The 25,118-nt window shown below is 42.2% G+C and overlaps 2 protein-coding genes and 1 long non-coding RNA gene across 3 annotated transcripts; 1 reads left to right on the top strand and 2 right to left on the bottom strand.

Annotated features, from left to right (window-relative positions):
* Positions 1 to 23: 23 nt before the first annotated feature.
* On the bottom strand, positions 24 to 383 carry LOC121904560. The gene is made up of 2 exons (XR_006098253.1): positions 321 to 383; positions 24 to 224 (listed from the first exon to the last, which is right to left on the bottom strand). It is a non-coding gene; the product is annotated as an uncharacterized LOC121904560 (long non-coding RNA).
* Positions 384 to 3,206: 2,823 nt separating this feature from the next.
* Positions 3,207 to 23,877, bottom strand: lrrc75ba (leucine rich repeat containing 75Ba). The gene is made up of 5 exons (XM_042422563.1): positions 23,791 to 23,877; positions 13,778 to 14,510; positions 10,863 to 10,991; positions 9,809 to 9,921; positions 3,207 to 4,202 (listed from the first exon to the last, which is right to left on the bottom strand). Exons 2-5 carry the CDS (start codon positions 14,057 to 14,059, stop codon positions 3,596 to 3,598), a joined length of 1,131 nt encoding a protein of 376 aa, XP_042278497.1. The 5' UTR covers positions 14,060 to 14,510; positions 23,791 to 23,877; the 3' UTR covers positions 3,207 to 3,595.
* On the top strand, positions 17,575 to 24,945 carry ggt1a (gamma-glutamyltransferase 1a). The gene is made up of 12 exons (XM_042422564.1): positions 17,575 to 17,771; positions 17,874 to 18,004; positions 18,097 to 18,186; positions 18,461 to 18,653; positions 20,226 to 20,386; positions 20,520 to 20,669; positions 21,142 to 21,278; positions 21,546 to 21,733; positions 21,960 to 22,087; positions 22,389 to 22,501; positions 22,603 to 22,716; positions 23,794 to 24,945. The coding sequence occupies exons 1-12, from the start codon at positions 17,575 to 17,577 to the stop codon at positions 23,938 to 23,940; spliced, it is 1,749 nt and encodes a 582-aa protein (XP_042278498.1). The 3' UTR covers positions 23,941 to 24,945.
* Positions 24,946 to 25,118: the final 173 nt, after the last annotated feature.

The following is a 25,118-nucleotide window of genomic DNA, read 5'->3' as shown; positions in this document are numbered from 1 at the left end:
AAATGCAGGACACAGACTCAGGATTGGAATGGATAAGAAAAGGTTTATTGACTGGGCTCTCAGGGAGTGAAGGCAGATAGAGATGAGGATGTCAGCAGGCAAAGGCAGAGGGGCAGAGGGAAGCTGGTGGCCGGTGAAGCAGTGATGAAGACAGGGATGGTTGACTGGATGACTGGTCAGCAGGCAGAGAGATAAGCAGGAAAACAGGCAGGTATGCAGTGATCCTGTGGCACAGGGAGAAAGGTTAGTTCAGCGAACAAAGCAACACGAGAGACTAAACTTTGAATGCACAATTCAAAGTGGCCTGAGATGTTATCTACCAAAATGACTAAAACAATGATTTGGCAATGAGTGAATAAAGAACCGGGGTTGATATACTGCTGAGTAGATGAGTTAATGGATTGCAGGTGTGTGGACTGGAGCAGGTGTGTAGGCTGGACAGCAATCAGGGAGCTGGGAGAGTGAGAGGAGCGCCACGCCCACATCACAGACACACACACACACCCACACACACACACAGACAGATGGGAGCACAGGAGACACAGGGGAAAGGGAAACACCAGAAACACAAGGGATAAACTGGAGGCACAGCTGTGACCGTGACACCAGTATCAACAGGAGGAATGATTACAGCGAGGAAAAACCTCTGTCAGTGTTCATATGAGCACCTGACTGTTGTTTTAAGACATAAAATAGTAAATGCATAAATAGTTAAATATTAATCATTATAAGAGCTGAAAGAGACAAAAATAAATCAATCCTGGTTGCAATCTATGATAAAGCAAACAACCAATAATGGCAAGTGATGTGAAGTGAGCATTTTCAGGATGCACTAAAGTATCCCTCAGACAGTCAATCCTTTAAGTCACTGCTTTTGAAATCTGCTCTGCAAATCCGCTCCTGTGTGCCATAATGTATTCTGAACAATCTGCATGACTTTTCTGTGCTGTTTTTCATAAATTATTTTTCAGTTTTGTGCCGGAGCATGCAGCAGCTGGAGCAAGATAATCAGATCAAACAGTGACTCATATAAACAGGGGAGCAGTTTCCTGAGTTAAAGTCTCCAAAGAAATATGATGTGCTTTATGTGACTGCTCACTGGCCTTCCTGCGAAATAGTTTGAATTCACCCAGTAGTATTGCTAAGTAATTGATTTTTTTGGGTTATTTTTACTCAAAACCCAGGGAAATAAATCAATACTGAAAAGAAAAGGTCAAATAATAAGATCCTGGTGATTTTCAGGGTGGGCTCTGTTGCCCTGTCATATGGTATTTGGACCTCGGGGGGTGTGATAGTCACACTGTGCCCTGACCTTATAGGAGCCACCTGTTGCAAATGCCACATTACCATGTCTGGCAGCAGGAACAAAAGGTTGCCAGGAGAGGATCATGGGTAGGGCCTCATGCTATGACCACCCTGCCTTTCCCTGGCAAACGTCGGCAGCTCAGGCGTTTCCCTGACAGCACAGAGCGGCACAGATGATCCGCTGGCTCTGAAACAAGTACAGCACTCGAACAACCAATCCAAAGCAGCACGCTGATTTTCTTATTACCCTATTTGTGGACTAATCTGCATAAATAAATCCTCTGTTTGTGTGAGCGAGCAGGTGCACGTTCTGCTTGTGACCCAGATGTAGCTACCGTTCCCAGCACAAGACAAATCCAGACATCAGTTCTTAGTTGGGATTGGTTCTTTTATTGGCAGTCAGTGTTTGGCATGAGACAAATACACACAGGCTACAACAAGGAAGAGTTTGACGTCGACACACGAAACAGAAACTATGAACCGAGCGTACAGTGCTCTCCCTCATTCAGATCAAACATTCAACATAAAAAGTGTCCGCTCTGATTGTGTTCCTCAAGATGAAATTACATTTGCTGAGCAATTTTCTGTTTAATTGTGTAATCCCATCAGCCACATCCCCTTTGTTTACTGTCCAATTGTTTCAGCTTACAGTAGGAGGTCACTGCGCTCAGTTACATAGTCATTAGAGCCATTATTATAATTACCGAGTCGGACAAAAGACAAAACACCAAAACAATAACACAAATAATTACAGCAGTAATCAGACATTTTACAGTTACAAACACATATAACACACACTTCGACATTTATTATATATCTGGTGATGCAGGTATGTTTTTTTTTTTAATGATTCTTCTAAGAATCATGAGCCATTTGGTCATCATTTCACCTTAAAGAGGTATGCTGTCAGCTTCGACTTTGTAAATATTTCTGGTTGAATTCATATTTAAAAACATTGTACACAGAGTATATGCTATATGGAGAAACTGAAATATAAAAAGAATAGTGCCTTAAAGTGCATTGCAGTGTTTCGGTCAGTCTAACTTAATCATTATGTGCTACTGCAAAGGACATGACCACTCATAGTCAGTCAGACTATAACCAATATTTAACAGTCATGGCTGTGTCTCATAACAAACACAGGGCCACTGAAGTACAGCATCGTTAAATGTGAACAACAACATATCTGTAAAGACACACAGCAGTAGGAAGGGCAGTTTGGGCACTGCTCAGACTCAGCGGCCCATATTAACAGTTGGCTGTAGTGTCATAAATGCACTGAAACACTGAGGTGATGACTACAACAGTTCAATAATTACAAAGAGGTGAATATCAGCATTTAGGCAAGTACAAAAACAATCAGTGACAGCTATCCATTGTTGAGTCCTACCTGTTGTCTTCTAAGATTGCTTTGTTCACCAAAAGTGCACAAAAATAGCCCGTGGAAACACAACAGAGCCATGTTTTGTGTCCTCATTTACATCTACACAAGGGCTGCGTGGGTATTCACAAGTGGACATTTGGAAAGGGGGGGAAAACGCAAAAAGTCTTGACCTAGCAGTTTTGCCGGCGTCACGTGACGGGTCGTCGGCTGTATAGTCTGTTGAACTTGTGTCATAGCTTTTGTTGAGAGATTAACAGAGAACACACAATGTGGAGCTAGGCCCTGCCTGCCAGAGATAGTCTCAGTCCTGGTAGAGAACCCAGAGGGACCCACTGTTTCCAAACTAACTCTACTTCCACTTCAGCTACCGCCGGGATGCTGCTCCTCCATCCAACCAACTGATCTAAATCTCCTTGGGATTGGCTCTTCAGCTGCCACTATCAGAGAGAGAGAGAGAGAGGGAGAGAGAGAGAGAGAGAGAGAGAGGGAGAGAGAGAGAGACAGAGACAGAGAGACAGAGAAAGAGAGAGAGAGAGAGATAGAGAGAGACAGGGGGAGAGAGAGAGAGAAAGAGAGAGAAAGAGAGAGCACACCGGTTCATTAACTCTTCCAGCCCCCCTCCAATGAAACCGCACCTTGTTCCCAAGAGCACCATCCACCAACACAGTAAGTCCGCAATCGCGACCGTCACTTCACTGTCATCTTGTGTGGGTTAACTCAGAGATGGTTAGGAATAGCTTGGTAGCCGTGTCGGGACGAGAATTTCACAATGTGGGCACTGGTCTCCCCCGTGCCTCAAAGGGTGACTGGGCTCGTGGTGTGAGGACGGGAGGGCGAAGGAAGTAACGGAGTGCTGTGGGACGACATTTCAACCACAGTCGAAGAGCCTCAGAGCAAAACTCCCCATCACCTCTCACAGTAGTGAAGGGTGAAGTCTTTGGAGAGCTGCTTCTCCCCTAAGCCCCATGGCTCCAACTCAAATTTGTTCCCCATGTCATCCTCATCATCCTCTGCCTCTTCTTCGTCCTCCTCTTCCTCCTCGTAGTGGCTGGGCTCCTCGATAGACGTCTCCAGGTGGTAGCAGTAGGGCTGGCCCTCCGTGTACTCATAGATGGTGGGCAGACTGCTCTTCAGGCTGCAGCGCCGACGTAAAGCGACTAGCAGTGGCTGCGGCATGGTGAAAATGTCGACGTTGTTGCCCAAGTCTATCCAGGCCAGGCTGGAGAACATCTTGGGGTCTTTCAGCATCTCTGTGAGGTCTTTGAGTATGGCCAGGGTGAGGCGGTTACCGTTAAGAGCCAGGGTGCTGAGTTTGGGCAGCGAAGCCAGAAGAGGCAGGAGGAACCTCAGGTTGTCGTCTTGGAGATCGGTGAAGCTGATGTCCACAGCCACCACACTGTCTCTGTTGGTTTGGAGGTAGAAGGCGACTTGGCGGACATCACGGGTGGATAGAGGGATGCCGGACAGGTCGACACTGTCACTGGACAGCTTTTTCTGTAGGGTTGTCTTGAGACTGTCAGGGAAAACAGAAAGAGAGTAAGATTACTTAAAAAAGCCCAAACCAGATTAGGTTCTATCTGAGGGGTTCTTTGAGTGGTTTGTGACCTGGGAACATGGGCCTGGTCTTATGTTGTGTTTCCAGTGTTGTATAAAAGAGGGGGTGAATGGGCGGGCTTGGAACGGAAGGATGACACAGAGACTCCAGCATGGGGATTTACTAGTGTAAACAGAAGAGCCAAAACATTTGAGCGAGCCAGCAGCTTGAGCTTAAAGCTCCGAGGGCCAGGAGCACAGAGCTTCTTATAGTCCAGACACAGAGCAGTTTACTGCGTGAAAGATAAACTATGATGTGTTTTAGAGAAAGATGAAACTTGAATTGAAGATGCTTGGCTCCCTTATTTTTAAGACAGGAAAGGAAAGAGATTTTTTCCTCTGGAAATGCCACAGTTCAGCTGACATTATTACACCCACCAAGGAAGTCATGTTGTCTGTCCTGTTTATATCTGATTGTTAGCAGGCAATCTGGCAAAAAAAAAAAAAAAAAAATGAAGCCAAGAAACAATGTTTTTGTGTGAATCTGGAGTGCAGAAGTTTTTTTCTTAATGTTGCAAGATAGTGCATTGATTTTCTCTATTTGCAGTTACTTGAATAAAATGTCCCACATGTATCCCATGTTCATCTATCAGTGTGTACTTTGATGCAGATTAATCATTTCTTCACATTTGGGACTATTAAGACAACAGATTTAGTAGATTGTGCAACCTCGGCAGATGTGTGCACTCTCTGATTTCTCTCTAGTTTAATCTGTTTGCCACAGTATATTGAGGTGATTTATAAAGTCTGTGTGAGTCAGTGAAGGAAGCGTTATCTAATATGTGAGCAGGGAGTATTTTATGCAGGATATCTGTTGGTTTCGGTGCAGACTCTTAGCACAAGTCTTTGAAAACCTTAAAGCCCTTTAAGGATAATGTGTAATACAAGCAGAATCTGAAAATAAGTAATAATCTGATACTTTGGTGTGATGTAAAGCGGTAACTGATGTTACAGCAGAGAATATTTGTGCATTATTTACACACTCCATTGCCCTTTTGTTTCCAGTCAGTCCCATTTACCGCTGCCCCTTTCTTCCCCCCCTGAGGATGTGGTGTGTTTAACTTGAGCTGTTACTGAAGTGGCCTGTAACGCTGATTCGGTGTCAGAGTGAATTATAACATCCTCCAGCGCCTGGTGACTTACTGTGACATCCACTGCAGTACCTGTCACTTGTGATGCTTTAAAGTGTTTTTTGGTCACGTTGAAAATAGGGGGCTTTTCATGATGTGCCCTGAGCAGGATCTACTGATTCTTTTTAAAAGAAGCTGATAGGCTGATGAGCAGGGTTGTCATGCAATAGAGCCTTTGTATTAATTGCAAAAAAGAAGAAGAAAACCCACTCATGCAGCCATGCTAAAAGGGAGTTTAATCAGCTTTTGAGCGCAGAATCTCTAAGATAAAGACATTTGTCAAAGCTGTCGTATCTTCATTGAAAGTCTTGTGAGCCACCGTTTTCCCCACTCGCTATTGTCTGGCCCTTGCAGCCTTTTGTGTGTCAGAAACCTCATCTTCACCAGAAGCACAAAAGTCCTAATGGCAAGGGCCTGGCAGAGGCTCCCCTGCAGGTGTGAATGGGTTTTGATGACACAATTCCCTCCTTTTTTCAGACAGTCATTCTTTTTTGCTCAGGAAGCACAAAACATGGATGTCTGAGGCATCCTCTCAGGTAGCCTCTTTCATCCTTCCTCCAGATTAATCTGATACCAGTATGTAAAGGTGTCACTGATAAGTAGTGGATGGCTTTTTGCGATCTTTACAGCCACGAGAACACTACAAAAGTGTTCAGTTTAAATGACAAAATTAGCTTATAAGTAAGAGAAGAAATAACAATTCATATTGTTACAGGTGGTTCAGAAGTTACTTGTCTTTGAATCAACCACATTTGATAGAGTAAATGTCACTGAGTGGATGTCCAAAGCAGCAGACAAAGAAAATAATCCCTCTGTGCACCACACTGAACATTGAATTGAAATCAGTAATAACACAAATGGCATCAACATGTTAGTAATAGTGGATGATGCTCGCAAAACGAAATGTGCAATGAAGTAATCCATTTAATATCCATTACATAATAATGCAATCAATTAAATTTATACTGTATAATGAAGCTGTCCATTAAGTATTTACACCTGGGGAAGCAAAGTGCATCTCTTGTCTCCATGTGTGACTCATCAACCTCCTTGTGTGTCACTGATTTAATATAATGAGGCAGCATTTGAATTCAGTAAGCCTCAACCAAATCACTCCCATGATTTATTAACATACATATTCATATCTGGAGGGTTAGCTGATGTTGCCTGAAATGAGGTAAAATGAGAATTAAGGAAAAGAGAAAATATTATTTTTTAAAAATGGTTAAAATGCATGTGTTAGTAAGTGGTTGAATAATAACAGTTGTCATAAAAATCCCATTTCATTTCATCTTTAAATAAGTATTTTCATTTTTCAAGTTCACATTCCCCCGGGCTGTTATTGCATTGCTCACACCATTTTTTTGCAGAGTCATTTATGTTCAAGCCTTGCTCTATTAGTAATTTCAACCCTCTGACGGGTGAAGCCAAACTGCACAAGAAAGACACGAGATGAAAATCCAGTCTAATCAGATCTGCTCCTGACATTTCTGCTGTATTATATACGCAAGACTATACAGGGAAGTGATACACACACTCACACCGCTGCATTGTCCTTCATGGTGCAGGAGATCCAACCCCACAGTTCACAGTCCATATCAATAAAGAAAGTCCCTGCACACAGATATCACCTCCATATCTTTTTGTTCAGTGGATTTTTTGGTGAAAACCTGACCGAGCGGCTGTTCGGACAACTTTGTCCTCTCTCTGTCTTATTCTGTATTTTCCTGGCATAGAACTTGAAGCTGAAGCCATCAGTAAAAATGACAGATGGGCCCCTTTAACATGCCTGGTATGCTACGATGCACAATATAATGTTACTGAATATGAGAAGAAATGAAAAAACAGAAAATGTATGAAGCGACTGATGATGATAAGTGACAGGGAAACGAAAGAGGCAGCGACCACTAAAAGGTAGTTTTGATTATTTTGTTATTTTCAGTGTTCAGGTGACAAAGGGAAAAATGCAATTAGAAGGCCAAATAAGGCTGATGGAACAGGAAGATACTGGTGTGAAAACTAAGGAGAAAAAAGGTCACAAATGTGTCGACAATTTTTACGCTCACATGAAATTACCCTTAAGGTGGAAGCGCCTCAGCAGCATTTCTGGGTCACTGCCTCCATCAAGCCTGTTGTCAAGCTCTTTCATTAAATGTGAAAAAAGAAAAAAACATTTCGAGCAAAACCCAAATAAACCAGTTAGATAGATTAACAGGATTAGAGAGATTCAGACATTAATTCAGTGTGGCATTTCAGTCAGAAATGTGTGTACAGTATTTAGAGCGACCAGTGTGCAGTGCTAATGCTGGATAATGAAGGGATGAACAATCCAGTGGCATTAAAGAGGACTGAGCTGTTTCTGTTTCCTCTGAACACAGAGAAACCTCACAGAAGTGAGATTGCGGCATTTTTGCACAGATGAGGGCAGTTTGCCTGCAGCTGAACAAAGATGGGAGTTTGAGGGAGGTAAAATCCACCCTAAAATTATTTTTATGACATGCTTTTCACATTAATGTGGACAGTTACCTGATCCATATTTGATCATGGAATAGTTTGACATTTTGGAAATTACACTTGTTTACTTTCCTACTGATGGTTAGATGAGACGATCAATACCACTCTCATATCTGTCCATTGTATTAAAAGCTACAGCCAGGAGACAATTAGCTTAGCCTAGCTTAGCAGAAAGACTTGTAGCAGGGGGAAACAACTAGCCTGGCTCTGTCCTGTGGTAACAAAATCCGCCTAGCAGCACGTCTAAAGCTGGCCACTTAATGTGTTTTTGTTTGTGTAAGCTGTACAAAAAAAAAATCACACTGTAAAAACAACAAGTTGCAGTTCTACTATTTCTTGGCTGGGGAAACAAAGTCCAGGAAGTTACTGCCCTCAGCAAAGAAATAGTTCAGCACAAAATACCCCGTGTTAACATGTTAATTAGTGAGCTTGAGAGGTGCTGGTAGGGGGATTGTGTTACCTTTGGACAGAACCAGACTTGCTGTTCCAGTCTTAATGCTAAGCTAAGCTAACTGGCTGCTTCCTGTAGCCATATATTTAAGGACAGACATGAGAGTGGTACAGAACTTCTCTTATATCTTTGAACAAGCATGCAAATAATTACCAAAATGTCAAACTGTTCCTTTAATACAAACTTCTGATCCTTCACAACTCCACAGGACAGTTATTACAAACAGAGCCGAACTGCTTTCTTTGAACAATAAATGGAAAACCAAGTGTGCACTCGGGGGAATATTTGTGTCAGAATTTAAATTATTTCATTGTTTCTTTAATAAAAGTGCAAAACCAAAAAACCAAAAAAACAAAACATATCTCCAGAAATTGAGTTTGTGAAGTGCATTTCTATTCTCAGTCAGAGGCAGACTGGCCCTGTCTTGTCTCTTTCTAGTTTGACAGATATTTGTTCACGAACACAACGCCAGGCGAAGCTGTCACAGCTCATAGCATCTGCTGTATTAATATTCTGTTTTAGGGTGGATTTTTCTTTTAATGATTCATGTTGCTCCTGCTGTCTCAGTCAGTGTCAGACTGTCTCTCTCTCTGCAGGTTTATGAAGCAAACAACATGACTAAGTCAAAAAAAGCTCCATCAGCTAGAAATTTAGCAGTAGTATGTAACTGCACATTTCCAGAGATGCTGTCAGTGTCAGTTAAATCCTGCGTCTTTCCTCTTCTGGGCTGAATTAAACGTCCACGAGCACAACAAAGCCCTGCTTGTGTCTGATCCTGCCAGATCCCTGTGAATATGTCTTCGCTTCCCTCAGATTCTGCATGTTGATACCGACGACTGGCTCCTAATGAACCTGTCTCATCTCACTGAGTACGCATTGTCTCCTCCTCAACTCTGAGATTATTTTCATCTTGAGAAAATGAATGCATTATTCGCGGCGTCTAGCCAGCTGTGGAATAAGCAATTACATGAAAAAGAATCACGATAGCCTGTTTCTCATTGTGAAAAGGACAACCAAGCAACATGTAGGCACACATAAAACCTATTTTATACCCAAGCTAATTCTGTCTTTGTCACTTGCACATCAAAAGCAATTCACTCTTCCATCAAGTACAATTATATTTTAACATCACCCTCCCAGCTTGTCTTGAAGGGGAGGAAAAAGCAAACAGATGGACAAATTTGTTGCTGTGCCACTTTTGAAGAGAGAGAGGCCAGTGGCAATAGATCTGAGCACTTAAAAAGAACGATGATTGACAGCTGTGGTTACCATGGCGTACCCGTCAGGTCAGCCCGTGGCCAGCTCTGTCCTCGTTCAATGTCAGCTACAAAGATGGAAATCTCTATAGCTCGACATGGAGCCGAGCCCTGTTCTCTGTTGTGTGGAGCTGCAGATTTATTACAGACTGGGTGTCTGGACAGAAGGGCTTACCAGGCCTGGGATTTCCGTCTGGACATGCTCTGCCTCAGCCACTTTGAGTGCGGGGTCAGGTGGTAGATCAGCTGTCTGCAAATCTTATCTGAAGACTTTATGGTGTCTGCATCCTGCAGAACAGAGCACAATGCGGACAAAGAGACTAACCTTAGTGAAGCAGCATCTTTCAATATGAGATCTCTCTTTAAAAGATACAATATGCTTGTGTGTGCAAGACGGGAAAAAAATCCTTACAATTCATTGTTTCACGTTACTAGGCTTTCTTCTATTTTCTAAAACTTATCAATCTGTAACCGTAACATCTTTCACATAAACAGAAAGAAAACAGGTTGGTTATTATTTGCGGTGCCTTGAGCTGCTCCTCAACAAAACACAATTTAGCTGTCTTGCTGGAGCAAGAAAATCTAATCACATACGCCGTACATGGGTGGGGGGAAAACAGGAAGTACACAGGAGAGGTGAGATTCAACCCAGCCACTGGTAAACATTGGCAATTTAAGTTCATTACTCATGTTTGTTATGGTGTGTCTGCTGGTAGCCATTGCCTACATCAAAATAATTTAATATTCATGGTTGGAAGTTAAGACATGCTGAGTTATTAATTCCTCTCTGTGCACAATACATGTCCTTTTCTGTTTAATGCGCTAGCTCGCTTTATTCCTTCAGGGTTGTCAGTAGTAATTTTGCAGATATTTTCCAGTTTTATAAGTTTTCAGGTATTAAATCTCAAGAAATCAAATCAAATTCAACAAACTGCGCTGAAGATGGCTGATAAACAATACTAACAATATGAAAGAACCAGTTTCCAAGGATTCATACAAGCTGTTTAAAAGTAACACGTGTCTGCAGAATTTCTTTCAACCATCCGTCTGTAGAAATGTAGATAAAATCCTCAGATTGGATTTCTATTGATCTTGAGAACTCATTACTTAACAAAAGGAAACCATCAGGGGAATATTTTTAGGAGAATGCTTTCTGTTGCAGAATGCGAACATCAAGCTTGATTTTTTCTGTGAATATTCTGTGAGTACTCGGGAAGGTAAAAGCTGACCTTCTTAGGACACTGCATCTCTCGGGCCAAACTCAGCAGCAGCTCATGTGAGATTGGGTCCACCAGGTTGAGGAAGGCAGCGTTCTTGTATAAGATGTCGTTTAGTGAGGTGCCTTCCAAACCCAGATCCTATCAAAAGACGAAAAAGAAGAGAGGAATCATAAACACAGCAAGATGAAATTGTAAAAACATTCAGCAAAAATCACAATTAAGCATTTAGCAGCGTTACTTTGCACCTGAGAAACATGTGCACTACTGATAGAAACAGTGCCTTGCTGCGTCAAGGGCAATGTGACTTGAAATGGAAAGATAAAAGTGTTTTCTTTTAAATATTCATTAAAGGAGACAGTAGGAGAGTGAAATCTAGGGGGAGTCACATGGAACACTGTGTTTTGGCATTTATAATCACACCTCCATGGCATCGAGCCACAGTGCATATCCCAACATGCCACAGTGCATGCTGTTTCCACAAACAAGACCACTCCCGACTCATTTCTGATCTGATGTGAAAACCTCATAAATAGATGGTAGTCCCCCCCACACCCTCAACTTAAAGGGGGGGCCCATCCTCAAGGTCCTTATGATGCCTCTTAGCTGTAAGTTATTTTCAAGACATGCATATCTCTATACTCAAAAATTTGTGCAGCACATAAATGCATCTGCAAAGATATCAGAAGTGAAAGCTGTCATGGCAGGCTACTCATAATTATGACAAATCCAAAACGATCTGCAGTAAAAACAAATCAAACCAACTAAAAGCTGGAGATTTCAGATGACCTTTCGAGTGTGCTGACTGAGACAGCCAACAGCCAGCGATGCAGCTGTGTGTACTGAACTGTACAATCTGCCTTCATCAACAAGTCCATCCTCAAGGTCCTAATGAGGCAGACTACGATGACAAGCACTTGTGCAGTTCATGCAACTTTAATGAGGGAAGCAAGCCTTTGAGACATGTATGCACACACCTGCACACACATTTATTTTTTTCCTAGAACACAATCGGCATTGATTATAATGGACAGTTTGAGTGGGAGGCTGGCAGCTCCACATTACTGGCTTCCCTTTTAACAAGGGCAACAGTAAGCAGACTGAACCCAAGGCCGAGTAGAAGCAGCTTCTGCCCTTCTGAGAAACAAGGTATAAAAATATCTCTCTTTCTGAGTTTAGACACGATCAATTGTCATGTGCAAGCCCAGCATGATGCCACAAATCCCTCCCATATCTGCAGCAAAGCTCAGATCTTTTCATATCTGGAGCAGAGCTCACTGTTACACACCAATTAACTCAGCCATGAACCCCTTTTTAAATTCAGAGAACAGAATCGCTGAGACATCTGCCTGCTTGCGATGCTGCGACTAAAGATAAAGTAAGGCTTATTTAATAAAAGTGGAGCTCATTTAGAGGAAGCAAGCCCATGTCCCTTGTGATGTGGCTGTCATGGAGCCTAGGCTATCCAGTTTATCTCCTCGGCTTGATTAAGGAGGTTCCACTCTCTCCTGTGTCGAGGCTTCAGAGTAATTAACACAGGATTGGCCGACAGCTAAAAGACAAAGGAGGGCCTGAGGGCAAGCAAACAAATGAGATCACCAGGGCTGCTGTCACATCTTCAATGCACCTACATATTCTGTTACACGTGTTGTAATGCTACATATCCCACAGCGGGCGAGAAAAACTTCTGATTGAAATACAGCAGTATTCACTCGGGATTGTGTGGATTTTGTGTAACACATATTCTAGATTATGTACCTATTGCAACAAATGTCATCTTTATATAAAATAATAATGTCTTTAGCTTGATGACAATGCATTTTTGGTATGATCCAGTGGGTTTTAGCAATTTTCATCAGACAAAGGGGCTAGAAAATCTCTCAACTCCTAGAAAAAAAACAACTTATCTCACATGAAAATCACTAAAAATGACAAGAGTTTCACTTCACTACAGCAATATGCAAAACAAAGGCATTAAAGCAACGGCAGCTCTAGATTTTCATTTCTGTGACCCTGTTTTCGAAGTAAGAGTTAATAAATCCTTTTGCAAACAAATAATTTTTTTTTTTTATTGCGGAACACAGGACTCCAGGGCTTACATTGTTGTTGCTAAAGCACAGGCCATTACAGAGGGAGGCAGTGACATTAGGAGTGGAGAGGGATGGAGGAGGCAGGTCGCTCTAATGGGAGTGTTAGAGCAGTCTAAGGAGAGGTGAGACTCTGGCCATAGTGGAGGAAACAAGGACAGATGTAGAGAGGATGATGGAGCTGATGATGGGGACTGATGATGGGACTGATGATGGGCATTCGAGGAAAAAGCCCACAACCCACCCAAAGATAATGAAATTTGGGATAACGCAATAACACATGGCACACAATTTGACCCTTTCCTCATTTAGAGCGCGGGTTATCCTTTCAAATCAGATGTCAGCACGGAGCAAGTGTACCCACAGTGAGAGTGAACACTGTGGTGAGTCACACGCTGTGTCTGCCACTGAAACAATGTGTCACAGGTACATTGCTCTGCGAGTGGCCTACTTTCTATAAAAACAAATACTTCTGGAGGAAGTGCATGGACGTGCATGTAGAGTCAACTCGGGGGGAAAAAGAGGGGTGAGGCTGGGGCTTAGGGTCAGAGGTCAGAAGTTGGGGGGTCATGGGTGCAGAGCAGAGTCTGCAGGAGGAGAGTGAGGCACCTGTGGCACTTCAGATGCTGACGCTGGACATGCAGAACACATCAGACTGGTCGCATTGACACACATGGACTACTGCTACTGCATGTCCTCCATCTGTTGCTCTGGGTTGTTTATAGGATGTTTAGCTGCATCAGCATCAAAGCAGTCTGAGAGCAGTATAGTGCACACACTGTATGTAAACAGGTCTGACTTTACTGCGCTCAGGCCGAGCTTTGTGCAGTTTCTCCTTACCTTCCTCAGTAATTTGAGCACGTCGGTTGCCTGCTCGATCCTGCGATCACGGAGCAGCTTCTGTATCTCTTTGATCCACGACACTCGCCTCATGTATGGGCTGTGGTTGGTCCTCCGCAGCATCCCAGGCAGCTTGTCTGATTTCAGCATCAGAGCAAACAGAAAGTCCCCGCCGCCCCGACTGCCCCTGTCGCTCTCTCCCGCGCTATCTAGAAGCTTGCGTCGCTTTTTGGAGAAATTCTCATTGTCCAGGCTGCTCTGCCTGCTCAGTCTGGAACCCATGTTATTATTATTATTATTTCTACAGATACAGGTGGTGTTTGTGTTCTCAGTTCAGGCAATATTACCAAAAGGATAAAACCATGATCAGCTTCAGTTTCCAGCCAGCAGATGCTCCTCAGTGGATGGTGTAGCAGCGCCGTGTTGTCTGGCGCTGCGTTGCCGCCTGTCAACAGACTGAAGATCCGGTGCGGAACCACACAATATCCCTCGACAGTCTAATTTATCACCGTTCTCTCGTGCAGTAGTCACACATTGCTATTTTGATTTCATCCACCGCGGGCTACGTGCGCCTGGCTCGGATGCTGAGGATGCTGAGGCTGCTTCATCCTCCGGCCGTCTCTGCTTTTACGCTGCTGTTTAGGTTCGTGCAACGTGGAGCGTCCGACCAATCCCAGCATCTGGTGCCCGCTGCGCGTCTCTCCTCCCAGGCTCGAAATTCCCGTCTGTGCAGCTAATATAAGAATAAAGGATGTCAGTGTTGTTTTTAAAACCTTAGGCAACCATGCGGCCAATGTACAATCTGTTAAATCACACCGAAGTCCTCTGAATAACTGGAAAAGTATGAAAACAATCAGCTTGAAGGATGTGTGTCTGAGGTCAGAGCAGCTGAACGTTTTTCTCTCCAGTTGCACAAATATAGGCTTGAAGCTGTATAAATATGATTTTTTTTTTCTTTTAACAGTCTTGTTGTCAGTCAGCTATTGCATGAGCTGTCAAATCCTGTTTGCATCTGTCAGAACTCTTTGAAGAACATTCATGCCCCGGTGTGCCTTTCTGTCATATGGATCAGCATCTTGTTCAAGGGACCTCAAGGGTTATTGATAGGGAACCCAGAGGTGCATCCAGCTGCATGAGGGACAGCTTCATGTTAATTTAAGTCATCAGAGTACGTTGGGAGTTTAGATGCTTCACAGCCCCCTCCACACCTGCACTTTAAGTGATTGAATATTACTTGAAACATACGTGTAGCTTTCCTCAGATTGCATGAGATTCAATCTTATTAAAAGGAGTTTAGTGATGTAATGTGTTTGTATCTATTTGTAGGTCCCATCATTGTGAGTTTAGATACTTTGATCTTGATTTGACCTTATTTCCTGGTACGATTCAGGCATACCCTTGTTTAGAGGAGCAGGACAGTTGATCTGCTTTCTGATAAATATTTCCCCTGGCTGCACTACACCCTCTCTGTGCATATTTTCCTAGTGGTACAGTAATTATAATTGACTGGTGTCCTTAATTTAATGTACCATCCCTGTGCTACTGATTTGTTCCATCCGAGCTCTCACTCTCTAAGCAGTGCTGATCAAATAACTCATTTTCACAACATGCATTGAACAAAATTGTATTTTCAGATTTAGGAATCTGCATAATAGAAAATTTCTTCATGTGTGACACTTTTCATTTTGGGCTTAAAAAATATGGCATTTAATGAAAGGCATCTTAAAGTATTAAAGTGCTACTAGAATCAAATGTTAAACCTTAACAAAGTCTGCTACAACAAAACTACAACTACCTGGATAGAGTGGTGGTTCCAAGATAAATCTGAGGGGTCACAAGATGATTAACAGGGCAGGAAAGCAGTAAAAAAAAAAACCCTAAACAAACAAAAAAAACTACACTCTTCTAAACTTTGCTTTTTCACATCAAATACTAGATAATTTGATCTCTTTGTGCCATTACAAATTATTCAAATAAAACAAGGGAAAAAAACTCTTTGGCTCATCTGGTCATAACAAAACCAGAGACAAGCGGTCAAAAGTAAACATTACTTCATCTAAAAGGATCAAACCAAAAAGGTTGAGTGCTATTGAGATAGAGGACATGTATCATACACACACCCAAAAACACATTTGTGCTGAGAAAGGAGAAGCTCAGTGTCTGTCTATATAGAGCCCCTATCATTAAAGGGCTGCAGCCAATCATAAAAGCACATGACATCACCTCCTTTTCTATTGTAGCCACCTCTCTGCTGTAAGTGTTTCTGCAGGCTGGGTTTCACCTGTCGCTGAAGAACAACAACAGTGTGTGATTTGATTTGCTACTAAGATTATAGGCAAAGACAAGCCTTCCCCTTTATTGTGTGAAAACAATTGGAGGGAAACCTGGTGGGTATGAGTGTATCCCTTCCAGCAAAGTCAAAATGAAACCCATAAGCCGCCAGCTGAGGGATAAAAATATGAACACGTTCCAGCTGATATTTAATAAAGCAACCACCTGCCAGCGACAGGGACAGTGATGTACACACAAAAGCTGAAGGAAGGCTTTTGTGATCTGCAACAAACAGATATATAATTGTCTTCTTCCGCTATAAATCAGCTCTGTCCATTAGATAAACTCCCCTCCTTGGGGCGGCTCTGAACCTGGGAGATCCAGAACAGCATAGTAGTGATTCGATTTATACACAATCACAGCAGCAGCAGTATAGCAGCAGCCCACAGGCTCCTTTGACAGTGCTTTATCAGTGTGGCCCAGCAACAGGAGTGCACGGTGGATTAGCCGAGGTAACACACAAGGGTATTTGCTGTTGAGAAGCTCCTGTCACCGATGCTGCCAGCTTGGACCTATGCTGCTGGGTGAAGGCTCAGGCATCTCAATCGGTCTGAGGATGCCTGCAGAATAAGCCAAATAGACTGTGACACGGCTACTGAGCATGGCAACGCTGCTGGCTGAGCCAATCACATGGCCCCGAGTCAGAGCTGAATGCTGCCTGCATCTGTAAACAGATCACTCTCACCTTCACTATGGCAAGCCTGCCAGATTGATATCAGAGTGAAATGGAAGGTTATAGAAGACTAGAAAGACAAACTCACAAGTTTCACTCAAAGTGAGGAAAAGGAGGCATCCATCATTTGACAAAAGTGATGTCTGCTTTTACAAAATAGATTGAACCACAACAAATTGAGATTTTTTTTGTGGAGAATTGGATGTTCAGTTTTCTGTCAGAAATTCACTTCTTATTATGTCATTGCTAATGTTTCCAAGAGCTCAAACATACAGTAGTTACAAAGGAGAGCGTTTATGAACATTGGCCTCCCTCCCCCATCCTCCTCTTTGTTCCTTTCTCTCTCCTTGTGTTCTTGTGTCTTGTCTGCCTATTTGAAAAACACTTAAAGCATATGGTTACCATCTAAAAACCATTCGCTCATCGGAATTAGGCAGAAAACAGGAAAGGGTCACACCTTAACTCGGTCACTCCTTAAACCAAAGATGACACATCATGCTGAACTTGGTCATACTAACACCTTGTCATTGCTGCTGCTGACACACTGTGCCCAGAGCCAGCTGAACGGCCAACTTCATTCTACTGTCTTCTTTTTATGCAATATTCTCCATCTATTTGTGCAAAAACAATACACTAAAGGTGAGTGAACTTTCTGGTCTCCCTTCATGAGAAGAAACAAAAATATGCTTTTTCACTTTGATATTCATCAGATGGTTCAGTTACCCATGATAGGCGACGTCTCTAGAAGAAGACGCTTGTTCCTGAGCTGAGGGATCCTGTCTGACTGTGAAGTATGTTGAATTTCCTGGGCAGGAAAATGGTTGGGAAGTCCCTGATTGCTGGTCTGGTGGTCCTTCTGGTGGCTGCAGTGAGCCTGTTCCTGGGGGTGTTCATGGGCTTGGGGAAGAAAAACACGCCTCCCCCCTCAGATCACTTCTTCTCGAGGGCTGCTGTGGCTGCTGATGCTGGAACGTGTTCAGAAATTGGGAGGTAAGAGGACTTTTGTTTTCCAAATATGACATACATGCTCTGCTTCTGCAGGTGCATATGGGAGTGTGCCTGCTTCTAATTAATGCATTCATGTGTTTTAAGGGACATTTTGAAGAAAAACGGTTCAGCTGTGGATGCTTCCATTGCTGCCTTGCTATGTGTTGGCCTTTTGAACGCTCACAGCATGGGCATTGGAGGAGGGCTCTTCTTTGTCATCTATAACGCTTCCACAGGTGAGCATGCATCATTAGTCTCACAACGTCTCAACAAAGTTAACAGAACAAAAACACCCTTGATCAATCTGCCCTCATTTCCTGCTCAACAGGAAAAGTGGAAACCATTGATGCAAGGGAGACAGCACCCATGAACGCCACTGAAGACATGTTTGGCAACAACACCAAGCTTTCTCGTACAGGTAGTGACTAGCTGCAAGCTGTTGGAGTACTTCCCAAAGCTATAAATCATCTTCTCAGATGTGCTATCATCCTCAACAACCTTTCTATATCTTCTCTTACACCTGCTGCTGGTTACATAGTAATCAAAAACCAAATCTGTGCAGAACACTGTATCTATAGATGTCTCAGAGTACCTTAGACTCTCTTAGTATGCTGGTACTTCAGTCAGACAAGAGACAGAAAGAAAGAGCCTGTGATATTCAAAATACTGCTACTGCTGTTTCTACATGACAGGTGGACTGTCCATAGCCATTCCCGGGGAGATCCGTGGTTATGAGATGGCACACAAGAGGCATGGCAGGCTGCCATGGAAGGAACTGTTTGAGCCGAGCATTGCTTTGGCCCGCGATGGTTTTCCTATAGGAAAGGCCTTGGCTCATGCCATCTTCAAGAGCAAAGATTCCATTCAAGGAGACGCCAACATGTGGTGAGAATGAAGCATTAACAGCAGAAATGACAGATTTCCAGATATGGTATAAATTGTAATAACTTGTGATTCCAGCAAAAAATATTGGCCACAACATAGACATACACTCAAGGAATACTTTGACATTTCGGGACATATACTTATTTGTTTATGCTGAGAGTTAGATAAGAAGATTGATGCCACTCTCATGTCTTTCATGTCATTAAATATGAAGCTGCAGCCATAAGACAGTTAGCTTGGCTTAGTATAAAAACTGGAAACATGGGGAAACAACTAGCCTGACTCTGTGCAGAGGTAAAAAAAAAAAAATCCTACCAGCACATCGAAAGCTCACTAAATGTATTTCTTGGCTTGGAACAGTGACTTCAAGATCAAAAATATTCAACAAGATTCCAAGAAAGACCAGAGCATAAAACCGTAAAACCACAACTCATCATTTTTACACTTTCTGCATGGTTTGGACAAACAAAATTAGCTGCCGGCTGTATTGATCTTCTCATCCAACTCCAGATAAGCACATTTCCTAAAATGTCAAATATTTCCTTTAAAGCCACTATATGTTGAAATATTCCGAGACTAGCTGAGTGACAATTGGTGCAGTCCATATGTTCTTCAGCACATTCATCTCAGTTTTACTCAAAATGATTGCAGGGTCCATTGTTTTCTGTCACAGTGACTTTTAAAAAGTTACTACAAGGAACTTTCATTTTGTGTTGATTTTAGCGGCCCCTGTTCACAAAAGCGGTAGTGTTTTCCTGGAATGAAGACTGCATTTCCCATGAGCACCACCACTTCGTGTTGTAAATCTTGGCTACAAGTGAAAGAAAGATGATACTTATTTTTAATACTTTTTCTTTTTTAAATAGCTGTTTGCAGGAGGCATAGTGATGAGATAATGTATCTATTTGTGGCTATGTAAGATTAATAATTGGAATATGATGATGGTCAAGCAAAATAAACTTTGTTTTAGTGCCGTTCATACGTCTAGGTTACATTTAAATCTGCATTCACTCCAAATCTGGCACTGCGGCACCTTCCCGCAGGGTTGTGGGGATGTGTTTATTTGTGCTTTAGAATGTAACCACTGTGAAACAATCCGGAAATAACATTTTCTCGTGCTCTCAGCTCGCTCACGCTCTCTCGCTCTTTTTCTCTGGTCTTTTTAAAAATGAGTTCAGACGCAGACAAGTCTAACTTTACTTTTAACATTATCAAACGAAGAGAAATGTCCTCCTCCAGTCTTAGTAATGTCTTTGCACTCCCTCATGCTACAATGCTACACTAATGTAAACAAAGGCTCTTCTGGTCTTCGTGCAGTAAATTGATTTGTCTAATTTCTGACCCGGCGGCAGGCATTTAGAATAACTATATAGAAATAGCCGATCTTCTCGCTGATGGTCTCATTCGTTGCTTATGTAGGTCATATCGAGGAATCAGAGGCATCATGAGACTGTTTCATAACCAGTTAAAAGTTCCTTACAGTAACTTTAAAGTCAAACATTTTCAGATAATTCTTATGGTGGCTTTACTTTTCTACAGACCTAAACAGTTTCTTTTCTTCTCATCGTACAGTGAGGTGTTTTGTGATTCTCATAAAAAGATCCTGAAGGAAAATGACATCGTAAAATTCCCAAAGTTGGCTGAGACGTACCAAAGAATAGCAGAGGAGGGGCCTGATGTGTTTTACAACGGGTCAATGGCACAGAGCATCGTCGAGGACATCCAGGCGGCAGGTCTTGTTTTCCTGTTCATTGTTGTCTTTAGAGACATAACTAAGTCAAACAAAGACTTTCTAGAAACACCACACTGAACATGAGCATTATTTCTCAAATTTAATTCTCTCTGACTCTTCTGTGTTCATTCCAGGTGGGATTATCACCTTGGATGATTTGTTGGAGTACCAGCCTGTGCTGAATGAGAATCCTCCGAGGCTGAATGTTGGGGAATACACCATGCATGTCCCAGACGCCCCCTCCAGTGGCCCTGTGCTGGCACTCATACTCAACATAGTGGATGGTGAGCAACCCGGCCAAGTGCTTGTGCAGCCATGCAGAAGAAAGGATGTCAGGTTTCCCCAGGTCGTCCCTGAAATGTTTCTCCGCCTGTTTTGGGAGCAGAAAACAGAGCTGCTGCTCAGTTCTGCTTGCCAAATTTAATTTACCATCAACACCCCATCTGCTCAGGCTGAGAATCTTTAGTCTTTTATTTAGTTTAAATAAAAAGCGGCATCATTCATTTCAAATGAGGGATATGACTTTAATGTGTTCATATATGAATCTGGAGGAACATACTTCCGGATTCATATCTGCAGGAAGGGCTCATGTTGTTGTTTGACTTGAGTGTACAGTTTAATGACCTGCCACTGCGGTGGCAGAGTCTGAAATGGGCTTTTAGCACAATGATGGAGAATCCTCATTAACTGATTAGCCCAAGAAAATGTGATTCTTCATTCTCTCCAGGGATAATGTTTCCTGTGGATATTTTGCAGGATACAACTTCTCAGACACAAGTGTCTCCACAGCAGAGAAAAAGACTCTGACGTACCATCGCATTGTAGAGGCTTTCCGCTTTGCTTATGCCAAGAGGAGCAGACTCGGGGACCCACGTTATCTCAATATTACTGATGTAAGCCTTCAAGTTATCATTTGCCTTCAAACCTGTATTTTGCTCGGGGCCCCAGGGGCAATTTGGGGGTGAAATGCCTTGATAAGGGGTAGCATTTGCTTTGAATGTGGATGAAGGGTTCATCAGACCTCATTTAAAAAATTCAGGTGTTTTCTATATAGTGACAAAGGGCAGGATAAGTGCTCTGCTGTTGTTTACTGTCTATGATTTTCATGACAAGCTGTCTGGACTTTCTGCCCTGCCACTAACTTGTTTTGCTCTCCTCAGCTCATCCATAACATGACCTCAGACTACTTTGCTGATGGCATAAGGAGTAGAATTACAGACGACACCACCCATCCAGACAGCTACTATGAGCCAGACTATTTTGTCCCAGACAACCACGGGACAGCTCACCTGTCGGTCATAGCTGAAGATGGAAGTGCTGTGGCAGCCACCAGCACCATTAATCTATAGTAAGATTCCTGCACGGATTGATCCAAACATGCAATTTAATTTGTCCAACACAGACAGGTCTTATAGATCAAACCACTGTTGTCTGAAAAGCTTTGGCATTCTAAAAGTCAGACAATTTGAAAATTTGCTTTTTCTTCAGAGTCAAGCATATGCATTTCCTGAATAAACTACAGTTTTGTTGTTTGTCATTGTCAAATTTGTATTTCTCACTTATGAACTCTCCAGCTTTGGGTCTAAAGTCATGTCTCGATCGACTGGAATCATTTTCAACGATGAAATGGACGACTTCAGCTCTCCGTACATGACCAATGGGTTTGGAATCCCTCCCTCACCCAACAACTTCATCCAACCAGGTGTGACTGGTCTGAATTATCATACTTGTTGTTACTCCAACTCCCCAGTTTGGGTCGTAACCTTTGGACACATGTCTGTATTGATGGATGGTAGTGCTTTTCAAAATTAAGCCCATGTACCCCATAACGACAAAGAAGATGTTACATGACCCTTTCTCTGGTGAGAGTTGATGTTTCCACCAGCTTTTCACTTGTTCTTGCATTTGTCATTGTCAGGCTGCAGCTCACAGAGACTATCTTATCTTAAATTAAACATTTATCTGTTTAGCAGTTATACCCACATTCTGTTTATCTGTTGCAGGCAAGAGGCCACTGTCTTCCATGTGTCCTACTATCATCTTTGACAAAGAAAACAGAGTCAAAATGGTTGTAGGAGCGTCCGGAGGCACAAAAATCACCACAGCCACTGCCTTAGTGAGTGTGATTCATTCACACGCGTCTCCATCCTGCACAGTCACACACTTAATGTAGATATTTGAAACTTGAAGTCCTTCCTTTTCTTCTGGCTGAAACAGGTCATCTTGAACTCCTTGTTCTTCAACTATGACCTAAAGAAAGCTGTGACAGAGCCACGAGTTCACAATCAGCTCAACCCAAATATGACGGTGGTGGAGCAGGGCTTTGAAAAGGTGAGACGTAGGACACAAAAGCACATCTGAACCATAAAATATTACCAAACAGCTCATGATTTTACAGATTTAAAAAGAACCATTCTGATCGTTTTGCATGTTTCAGTCATTTTCCTGCAAACATGCAAAATTTAAAAGAATTTCAAAATTTGAAATTTCATTGAGATGAAATTCACAGTTGTAACATTTAGCTCATAGAGAGTATAAGGATTACTAAATAAATATCATTTTAAAGTGTTAATTTTGATGGTCTTCAATGTGTAGCAGATATAATGTTTACCATGTTCACCATCTTAGTTTAGCATGTTTGCCTGCTAACATTTGCTAATTAGCACTAAACACAAAGCACAGCTGAGGCTGATGGGAATGTCATTAAGGTTTGTGACCACATTCCTGAGGGATGGGGGTGGCTGGGGTGTGACTTTGTTTCTTTTCATCTCAACACTCCCCGGAGCCACAAATATTTTTCCTTCCGTTTGATTGGGGGAAAAATGCATGACCCTCCCTCCACCATAAATAACCATATTTTATTATTTCTATTCACAATAAAGGTAGGTAGTATCGGAAAAAATAAAAAGCAAAGGCTGACCTTTTCCAACCATTTATGTTTAATAGCAAACCGTGACTCCTAAACCACCCCAACTTTAAGTTAGCTCCTTGGAGGGTCAAGATAAAAAGAAAAAAGAAAGTCACACCCCAGTCACAGCCCTTCCTCTGATAAATAACGAACAGTCCCTTAGTTTTGCAGCAATATGGTCATAAACCAAATTATTGGACATATTAAAATTATGACCAGATGTTTAACTAAGAACTAGAAACTCATTGTGATGCTAGAACAAAGACTGAAGTCAGAAAATCTTGGTCACTTCTGCTTTGATTTTGACCTTTCTTTCTTGCACTTGTTTTGAAAGCGCCATATTAAATCAGTGGAGAAGCCGTTTAATCGAAAGAAGCATAGTAAACCAACAATACGGTACTTTGAATAGTCTATGACCTTCATTAACAATCTGTTTCATTTTCATCAAACATCTTGATATGTGTGTGCGTGTGTGTGTGTGATGATAACATCCATACCAGAGTGTCCTGGAGGGCCTGGCCCAGAAGAACCATGTAACACAGCTGCTGAGGACTCCCGACTCTGTGGTTCAGGCGGTGGTGCGGCAGGGAGAGCGTCTCTGTGCAGAGTCCGACCCCAGGAAAGGAGGCTATCCGGCGGGATACTGAGCATGACTTCAGGTCCTCCTCTGCTCCTCTCAGCCTGGACCGTCTCCTCAAAGACACTTGGACAGAGCCACAGTAGGCGTCTGCACTGGAGACTCCAGCAATGTTTAAGCTACGGAGACACAGCCACCTCTCTTTCTGTGAGACACATTTCTTTTACTCAAACATGGAAAGTGACTCAATTTTAATACCTCTTTTACTCAAACTCCAATTATTCAGAATTACTTCTTTTTGGCATTATTTTTGTGTTTTGAAGTAAAATAAGAGGTTGCACCTACTTTGACTCCTGTATTATCACTGCTGGATACTGGTGAAGATGAGGAAGGTGATGATTTGAGGACTGGCAGATACATCACCTTTCACCATTTTGATAAATAAACCAGAAGACCAAAATGTATCTGCTTTATATATTAAACCCTGCTTGACACAGTGTCCAGGATATTAAAAACAACCAAGTAAGTACCAATAATTAGGCAAATGATACTGGGATAAAAAGGTTTATTAATATGTTTTAGGTATGAATCTGAGTGGTTGTAGGTTGTCCATGTAGTATTTTCCTTTTTTCTTTTTTGTCAAAGGAAAAAAAAACCTATTGTGAATAATTGGACATTTTGTCTGAAAAGGAGGGTTTGTTTTCATGTCATGTAACACCCTAACTGGTTATAGACCTAGACCTGCAAGCAGGTATGCCTATTAAAAATAAGGACACCTCAGGTTGTTTGCCTGTTTTACCAAAATGTCTTCCCACATCTTTCTTCTGATGTAAATTGATCACTGAAATGAACATTATTTAGAGGGAACTGACCGTGTTGTTTTCTACCGTGACGCTATAGTGAAACTATTACTTTTGAATTGTAAATGTTTAATATCGAGTAGAGGTTAAGTGAATGTATAGTGTATTCTGAAAAATACATTTGCAGATATATTTTTCTAAACATGCATTGTTCTTATGCCATGTTTGTTGCCATGCTTGTTATTAAACATTTTGAACAAAGATGTTATATTTTACCATATGGTCCCTCTGGGTATTTCTGTGCTGTCTCTGAATCAAAACATTAGGCAAGATGATGTCTTTAAATTGCTTTGTTTGACCAGCTGTCCAAGGTATCCTGTACCTCCAGGATACTGTATTTGATTTACAATGATTAAACAAGACTTAAGAGTCCACAGTGATGATAGCG

The sequence above is a fragment of the Thunnus maccoyii genome, chromosome 9 (genome assembly GCF_910596095.1).
Source record: "Thunnus maccoyii chromosome 9, fThuMac1.1, whole genome shotgun sequence".
Classification (NCBI taxonomy): domain Eukaryota; kingdom Metazoa; phylum Chordata; class Actinopteri; order Scombriformes; family Scombridae; genus Thunnus; species Thunnus maccoyii.
Note: the sequence above shows the minus strand (reverse complement) of the source record. Positions and strands in the feature narration are given on the sequence as shown.